The 9,799-nt window shown below is 44.3% G+C and overlaps 1 protein-coding gene across 1 annotated transcript in view; it reads right to left on the bottom strand.

Moving 5' to 3' along the window:
- The window catches only part of LOC135558078 (adenylate kinase isoenzyme 5-like), a 129,529-nt gene that overhangs the window by 43,893 nt on the left and 75,837 nt on the right, over positions 1-9,799 (bottom strand). Inside the window, 1 exon segment of the mRNA XM_064991829.1 lies at positions 1,154-1,244. Within this exon segment, the coding sequence (XP_064847901.1) occupies positions 1,154-1,244 (91 nt within the window).

Genomic DNA, 9,799 nt, shown 5'->3' with positions numbered 1-9,799 from the left:
AGTAGAACTCACAGTGAAATGCTGAATACAACAGGTGTAGTAGACCTCACAGTGAAATGCTGAATACAACAGGTGTAGTAGACCTCACAGTGAAATGCTGAATACAACAGGTGTAGTAGACCTCACAGTGAAATGCTGAATACAACAGGTGTAGTAGACCTCACAGTGAAATGCTGAATACAACAGGTGTAGTAGACCTCACAGTGAAATGTTGGGTAACGATTCTTCGTGGGGGACTGTTGTCTGTGGGCAGAGGGTCCCTGGTTACAGGCTCTAACCAACAACGCAGTTCAAGAAATAGATGCGACAACAGAATGAGGAAGTAGGTAGTAGTGTGGAGGAGTTAGAATGTATATTTCCTTGCTATAGAATAGAGCTGGTTACAGTACCTGGAGACTTTCAGTATGCTAACAGTACGCTAACAGTACGCTAACAGTACGCTAACAGTACGCTAACAGTACGATAACAGTACGCTAACAGTACGCTAACAGTACGCTAACAGTACGCTAACAGTACGATAACAGTACGCTAACAGTACGATAACAGTACGCTAACAGTACGCTAACAGTACGATAACAGTACGCTAACAGTACGATAACAGTATGCTAACAGTACGATAACAGTACGATAACAGTATGATAACAGTATGCTAATGTAACCGATGTGAAATGGCTAGCTAGTTAACGGTGGTGCGCACTAATAGCGTTTCAATCGGTGACGTCACTCGCTCTGAGACCTTGAAGTAGTGCTCTGCAAGGGCCGTGGCTTTTGTGGAACGATGGGTAACGATGCTTCGTGGGGGACTGTTGTCTGTGGGCAGAGGGTCCCTGGTTCGCGCCCGGGTCGGGGCGAAGGGACGGACGTCAAGTCTATTCTGTTACACTAACTTCAATGATCTCGAAATCTCGCAGTATCCCTTCAATGTTGCTCTAGTCTGGACATCTTTCATTATTCAATCCCTCTCCTTTCCCTTGCATCTCTTCCACAGGTCACAGAAGAGATGTGTTGTCCGTCAATCTACCTCTACCTGGTCAAATAAGGGCTCATCATAAGAGCAGTGCATCCTCCAAAGACAGAGGTTTGAGCGGAGGAAGGCCATGGAGTCATTGATAAATAGTATACGTTAGAATACGGGTTAATGAGTTGTTCTTACCAGCGACAGGTTGTTTGGAGGGAAACAGCTTGTTGTCCACTGTCATGCTGATGTCACAAAACACTTCCTCCTCGTCTCGGTCTGCATCCAGCTGGAGAAGACAAGGACAGCAGGATTAACCATCACATCTAATGACTACAGCAGGGTTAACCATCACATCTAATGAATACAGCAGGGGTTAACCATCACATCTAATGACTACAGCAGGGGTTAACCATCACATCTAATGACTACAGCAGGGTTAACCATCACATCTAATGACTACAGCAGGGGTTAACCATCACATCTAATGACTACAGCAGGGGTTAACCATCACATCTAATGACTACAGCAGGGTTAACCATCACATCTAATGACTACAGCAGGGTTAACCATCACATCTAATGACTACAGCAGGGGTTAACCATCACATCTAATGACTACAGCAGGGGTTAACCATCCCATCTAATGACTACAGCAGGGTTAACCATCACATCTAATGATTACAGCAGGGTTTAACCATCACATCTAATGACTACAGCAGGGTTAACCATCACATCTAATGATTACAGCAGGGTTTAACCATCACATCTAATGACTACAGCAGGGTTAACCATCACATCTAATGACTACAGCAGGGTTTAACCATCACATCTAATGACGACAGCAGGGTTAACCATCACATCTAATGACTACAGCAGGGGTCAACCATCACATCTAATGACTACAGCAGGGTTAACCATCACATCTAATGACTACAGCAGGGTTAACCATCACATCTAATGACTACAGCAGGGTTTAACCATCACATCTAATGACTACAGCAGGGTTAACCATCACATCTAATGACTACAGCAGGGGTTAACCATCACATCTAATGACTACAGCAGGGGTTAACCATCACATCTAATGACTACAGCAGGGTTAACCATCACATCTAATGACTACAGCAGGGGTTAACCATCACATCTAATGACTACAGCAGGGGTTAACCATCACATCTAATGACTACAGCAGGGTTAACCATCACATCTAATGACTACAGCAGGGTTAACCATCACATCTAATGACTACAGCAGGGTTAACCATCACATCTAATGACTACAGCAGGGTTAACCATCACATCTAATGACTACAGCAGGGGTTAACCATCACATCTAATGACTACAGCAGGGTTAACCATCACATCTAATGACTACAGCAGGGTTAACCATCACATCTAATGACTACAGCAGGGGTTAACCATCACATCTAATGACTACAGCAGGGTTAACCATCACATCTAATGACTACAGCAGGGTTAACCATCACATCTAATGACTACAGCAGGGGTTAACCATAACATCTAATGACTACAGCAGGGGTTAACCATCACATCTAATGACTACAGCAGGGTTAACCATCACATCTAATGACTACAGCAGGGTTAACCATCACATCTAATGACTACAGCAGGGGTTAACCATCACATCTAATGACTACAGCAGGGGTTAACCATCACATCTAATGACTACAGCAGGGGTTAACCATCACATCTAATGACTACAGCAGGGGTTAACCATCACATCTAATCACTACAGCAGGGTTAACCATCACATCTAATGACTACAGCATGGTTTAACTACAGCAGGGTTTAACCATCACATCTAATGACTACAACAGGGGTTGTGATGGTTAAACCCTGCTGTAGTCATTAGATGTGATCGTTAACCCCTGCTGTAGTCATTAGATAACCATCACATCTAATGTCTACAGCAGGGTTAACCATCACATCTAATGACTACAGCAGGGTTTAACCATCACATCTAATGACTACAGCAGGGTTAACCATCACATCTAATGACTACAGCAGGGGTTAACCATCACATCTAATGTCTACAGCAGGTTTTAACCATCACATCTAATGACTACAGCAGGGTTAAACTATCACATCTCATGACTACAGCAGGATTAACCATCACATCTAATGACTACAGCAGGGTTTAACTACAGCAGGGTTTAACTACAGCAGGGTTTAACCATCACATCTAATGACTACAGCAGGGTTTAACCATCACATCTAATGACTACAGCAGGGGTTAACCATCACATCTAATGTCTAAAGCAGGGTTAAACTACAGCAGGGTTTAACCATCACATCTAATGACTACAGCAGGGTTTAACTACAGCAGGGTTTAACCATCACATCTAATGACTACAGCAGGGTTTAACCATCACATCTAATGACTACAGCAGGGTTTAACCATCACATCTAATGACTACAGCAGGGGTTAACCATCACATCTAATGTCTAAAGCAGGGTTAAACTACAGCAGGGTTTAACCATCACATCTAATGACTACAGCAGGGTTTAACCATAACATCTAATGACTACAGCAGGGTTAACCATCACATCTAATGACTACAGCAGGGGTTAACCATCACATCTAATGACTACAGCAGGGTTAACCATCACATCTAATGACTACAGCAGGGGTTAACCATCACATCTAATGACTACAGCAGGGTTAACCATCACATCTAATGACTACAGCAGGGGTTAACCATCACATCTAATGACTACAGCAGGGGTTAACCATCACATCTAATGACTACAGCAGGGTTAACCATCACATCTAATGACTACAGCAGGGTTTAACTACAGCAGGGTTTAACCATCACATCTAATGACTACAGCAGGGTTTAACCATCACATCTAATGACTACAGCAGGGTTTAACCATCACATCTAATGACTACAGCAGGGTTAACCATCACATCTAATGACTACAGCAGGGGTTAACCATCACATCTAATGTCTACAGCAGGTTTTAACCATCACATCTAATGACTACAGCAGGGTTTAACCATCACATCTAATGACTACAGCAGGATTAACCATCACATCTAATGACTACAGCAGGGTTTAACTACAGCAGGGTTTAACCATCACATCTAATGACTACAGCAGGGTTTAACCATCACATCTAATGACTACAGCAGGGTTTAACCATCACATCTAATGACTACAGCAGGGGTTAACCATCACATCTAATGTCTAAAGCAGGGTTTAACCATCACATCTAATGACTACAGCAGGGTTAAACTATCACATCTCATGACTACAGCAGGATTAACCATCACATCTAATGACTACAGCAGGGTTTAACTACAGCAGGGTTTAACCATCACATCTAATGACTACAGCAGGGTTTAACCATCACATCTAATGACTACAGCAGGGTTTAACCATCACATCTAATGACTACAGCAGGGGTTAACCATCACATCTAATGTCTAAAGCAGGGTTAAACTACAGCAGGGTTTAACCATCACATCTAATGACTACAGCAGGGTTTAACCATCACATCTAATGACTACAGCAGGGTTTAACCATCACATCTAATGACTACAGCAGGGGTTAACCATCACATCTAATGTCTACAGCAGGGTTAAACTACAGCAGGGTTAACCATCACATCTAATGACTACAGCAAGGTTTAACCATCACATCTAGTGACTACAGCAGGGTTTAACTAGAGCAGGGTTAACCATCACATCTAATGACTACAGCAGGGTTTAACCATCACATCTAGTGACTACAGCAGGGTTAAACCATCACATCTAATGACTACAGCAGGGTTTAACCATCACATCTAATGACTACAGCAGGGTTTAACCATCACATCTAATGACTACAGCAGGGTTTAAACATCACATCTAATGACTACAGCAAGGTTTAACCATCACATCTAATGACTACAGCAAGGTTTAACCATCACATCTAGTGACTACAGCAGGGTTAACCATCACATCTAGTGACTACAGCAGGGTTTAACTACAGCAGGGTTAACCATCACATCTAATGACTACAGCAGGGTTTAACCATCACATCTAGTGACTACAGCAGGGTTAAACCATCACATCTAATGACTACAGCAGGGTTTAACCATCACATCTAATGACTACAGCAGGGTTTAACCATCACATCTAATGACTACAGCAGGGTTTAAACATCACATCTAATGACTACAGCAAGGTTTAACCATCACATCTAATGACTACAGCAAGGTTTAACCATCACATCTAGTGACTACAGCAGGGTTAACCATCACATCTAGTGACTACAGCAGGGATTAACTACAGCAGGGTTAACCATCACATCTAATGACTACAGCAGGGTTTAAACATCACATCTAATGACTACAGCAAGGTTTAACCATCACATCTAATGACTACAGCAAGGTTTAACCATCACATCTAGTGACTACAGCAGGGTTAACCATCACATCTAGTGACTACAGCAGGGTTTAACTACAGCAGGGTTAACCATCACATCTAATGACTACAGCAGGGTTTAACCATCACATCTAGTGACTACAGCAGGGTTAAACCATCACATCTAATGACTACAGCAGGGTTTAACCATCACATCTAATGACTACAGCAGGGTTTAACCATCACATCTAATGACTACAGCAGGGTTTAAACATCACATCTAATGACTACAGCAAGGTTTAACCATCACATCTAATGACTACAGCAAGGTTTAACCATCACATCTAGTGACTACAGCAGGGTTAACCATCACATCTAGTGACTACAGCAGGGATTAACTACAGCAGGGTTAACCATCACATCTAATGACTACAGCAGGGTTTAACCATCACATCTAGTGACTACAGCAGGGTTAAACCATCACATCTAATGACTACAGCAGGGTTTAACCATCACATCTAATGACAACAGCAGGGTTTAACCATCACATCTAATGACTACAGCAGGGTTAACCATCACATCTAATGACTACAGCAGGGTTTAACTGTTTAGATTTAGGGTCCTGTGTGGCTCAGTCGGTAGAGCATGGCGCTTGCAACGCCAAGCGTCGTGGGTTCGATTCCCGCTGGGGCCACCCATATGTAAAAGTAGTGTCCCCAGCCGACTTGTAAGTCGCTTTGGACAAAAGCGTCTGCTAAATGGGATATATTATTATATTATTATTTTATTATGCCAACTGTCTGGAGGTTGACGATGGAGAGATGCTGAAATACACAGGTGTACAGAGATGACAGATGACCATGACTGTGTGGAGGACTAAGTTATAGGCTACTCATGATTTACTATTGAAGTGTGGTGGTGCTTTCTGGTGCCTCGTGACAGCTGTAGCATCACATAAAGTGAGTGCTGCATTTTGGTAGAACTGAAGAGTAGCTAGCTAGCTAGTCCAGTGTCTAGTACGGGAACTCTAACTTCCTCTGACTGACTCCTACTACGAAGCCACAGATGGAGTGAATGGCGAGAAACCGTGATGACAACATGCCTGGGTCTCCCGTTTAACCATCCCCTCCCTCCCCTGACCTCACTCAACATGCCTGGGTCTCCCGTTTAACCATCCCCTCCCCTGACCTCACTCAACATGCCTGGGTCTCCCGTTTAACCATCCCCTCCCTCCCCTGACCTCACTCAACATGCCTGGGTCTCCCGTTTAACCCCTCCCTCCCCTGACCTCACTCAACATGCCTAGGTCTCCCGTTTAACCATCCCCTCCCTCCCCTGACCTCACTCAACATGCCTGGGTCTCCCGTTTAACCCCTCCCTCCCCTGACCTCACTCAACATGCCTGGGTCTCCCGTTTAACCATCCCCTCCCTCCCCTGACCTCACTCAACATGCCTGGGTCTCCCGTTTAACCATCCCCTCCCTCCCCTGACCTCACTCAACATGCCTGGGTCTCCCGTTTAACCATCCCCTCCCTCCCCTGACCTCACTCAACATGCCTGGGTCTCCCGTTTAACCATCCCCTCCCCTGACCTCACTCAACATGCCTGGGTCTCCCGTTTAACCATCCCCTCCCTCCCCTGACCTCACTCAACATGCCTGGGTCTCCCGTTTAACCATCCCTCCCCTGACCTCACTCAACATGCCTGGGTCTCCCGTTTAACCCCTCCCTCCCCTGACCTCACTCAACATGCCTGGGTCTCCCGTTTAACCATCCCTCCCCTGACCTCACTCAACATGCCTGGGTCTCCCGTTTAACCATCCCCTCCCTCCCTTGACCTCACTCAACATGCCTGGGTCTCCCGTTTAACCCCTCCCTCCCCTGACCTCACTCAACATGCCTGGGTCTCCCGTTTAACCATCCCCTCCCTCCCTTGACCTCACTCAACATGCCTGGGTCTCCCGTTTAACCCCTCCCTCCCCTGACCTCACTCAACATGCCTGGGTCTCCCGTTTAACCATCCCCTCCCTCCCTGACCTCACTCAACATGCCTGGGTCTCCCGTTTAACCATCCCCTCCCTCCCTGACCTCACTCAACATGCCTGGGTCTCCCGTTTAACCCCTCCCTCCCCTGACCTCCCTCAACATGCCTAGGGTCTCCCGTTTAACCATCCCTCCCCTGACCTCACTCAACATGCCTGGGTCTCCCGTTTAACCATCCCCTCCCTCCCCTGACCTCACTCAACATGCCTAGGTCTCCCGTTTAACCATCCCCTCCCTCCCCTGACCTCACTCAACATGCCTGGGTCTCCCGTTTAACCCCTCCCTCCCCTGACCTCACTCAACATGCCTGGGTCTCCCGTTTAACCATCCCCTCCCCTGACCTCACTCAACATGCCTGGGTCTCCCGTTTAACCATCCCCTCCCTTCCCTGACCTCACTCAACATGCCTGGGTCTCCCGTTTAACCATCCCCTCCCTTCCCTGACCTCACTCAACATGCCTGGGTCTCCCGTTTAACCATCCCCTCCCTCCCCTGACCTCACTCAACATGCCTGGGTCTCCCGTTTAACCCCTCCCTCCCCTGACCTCCCCAACTGAAACTTAGCTCTGAGGTTTTTAGATAAGGCAGTGAGTGCATTCCTAGGTTTGCTGTTAATTATAACTGTCAGTTCAGTGGTGATCGATAATGTTGAGGGGTCAAAAGTTATCTGGGAGTATGTTAGTAAGTTAGAATTAACTTTTCACCTTACTTTGTCCCGGTCGAGAGGAGGGGATTCTGTTAAAACAACTTCAGGAGTTTGTTCCTGTACAGGAACCAAATCAGCGGAAATTCCAGAGCGCCAACTAATTGTACTCGTTAAAACTCAAACTTTCATTAAAATTCATATGCAGGGTACTCAATTCAAGCCACACTCGTTGTGAATATAGCCAACATGTCAGATTTGTAAAATGCTTTTCGGCGAAAGCATGACCGGATGTCCTATTGACTAATCTCACCAAGGAAAAAGGGCCCTGGTAATCACAACACTGGCGACATCGTGTGGAACCTGTAGGAATTACAAGCACAGTTCCATCATTTATGACAAGCCTTAGACAATACAAACACTGGCGGATGGATTTTTCTTTGTAGATTTTGTGACCAGGTTCTTGCGATTTTGACAACGGAACTCGTTCTGTTATAGTCACAGACACCATTGAACCAGTTCTAGAAACGTCACAGTGTTTTCTATGCACACATACTAATCATATGCATATACTATATTCCTGGCATGAGTAGCAGGACGTTGAAATGTTGCGCGGTTTTTAACAGAATTTTGAAAAAAGTAGCACGATCTCTAACAGGTTTTAAAGCAGTAAAATGACGTCATGATCTGTATATAAACTGCTGTACGTGTTTAAGTGGCAGCGCGCTCCGAGAATAAATTCTGTCACCTATTATTGAAAGACTGGTCTGCGTCTATTTTATGCAAACAAGAAATCTTACAAATTCAAATAAAATAGATTAAGGGCTTTCAATTGATGAAAGCACATTGGCATAATTAAATTATAGTAACAGTTAAAATGACGTTAAAATGCCTATTTACTCTGTTCCATCTGACTGTGCAATCCACTGTCTCATCAGCCCAGCCAGGCAATTTATAAACTTGATCTTCAGTATAAAAAACATCTCGACATTATCTCACATTACTTTCAGACTAACATTTAGTTTTCAACAGCGGAGATGTCTCTGACATTTGCAACATTGTTTCAATATTCAAATTGATCTACAGCTGTCGGAGTCGGGATGAAACAGACAGGCAGGCAACTTTTCTCAGCCAGTGGAAAACATGAACCAGCATCATTTTTATGGAGATATACAACAGAGCTGATAGACAAACACACGGTTCAACAACAACAAAAAGAATTGAACGAGCCTTAATACTGAGGAAAACCCTGTTAGGTGTAAATATGTTATTGGACTCATCAGTCAGAAAGAAAACAGCTGACTCATTCTACTTTCCAAAATGGCACCCTATTACCTACATACTACTTCTGACAAGGGCCCATAGAGAATATTCGGAAACTATTCAGACAAGACTTTTTTACACATTTTGTTACATTCAAGACTTTTATTCTAAAATGGATTCAATTGTTTTCCCCCCTCATCAATCTACACACTATATCCCATAATGACATCACAATACCCCATAATGACATCACAATACCCCATAATGACATCACAATACCCCACAATGACATCACAATACCCCACAATGACATCACAATACCCCATAATGACAAAGCAAAAAACAGGTTTAGAAATGTTTGCACAATTATTAAAAATAAAAAACTGAAATATTACATTTACATAAGTATTCATTCCCTTTACTCAGTACTTTGTTGAAGCACCTTTGGCAGCGATTACTGCCTCAAGTCTTCTTGGGTATGACGCTACAAGCTAGGTACACCTGGATTTGAGGAGGTTCTCC

Source organism: Oncorhynchus masou, chromosome 17, assembly GCF_036934945.1.
Source record: "Oncorhynchus masou masou isolate Uvic2021 chromosome 17, UVic_Omas_1.1, whole genome shotgun sequence".
NCBI classification, from domain to species: domain Eukaryota; kingdom Metazoa; phylum Chordata; class Actinopteri; order Salmoniformes; family Salmonidae; genus Oncorhynchus; species Oncorhynchus masou.
The sequence above is the reverse complement of the archived record's forward strand: the minus strand, read 5'-3'. Positions and strand labels throughout refer to the sequence as shown.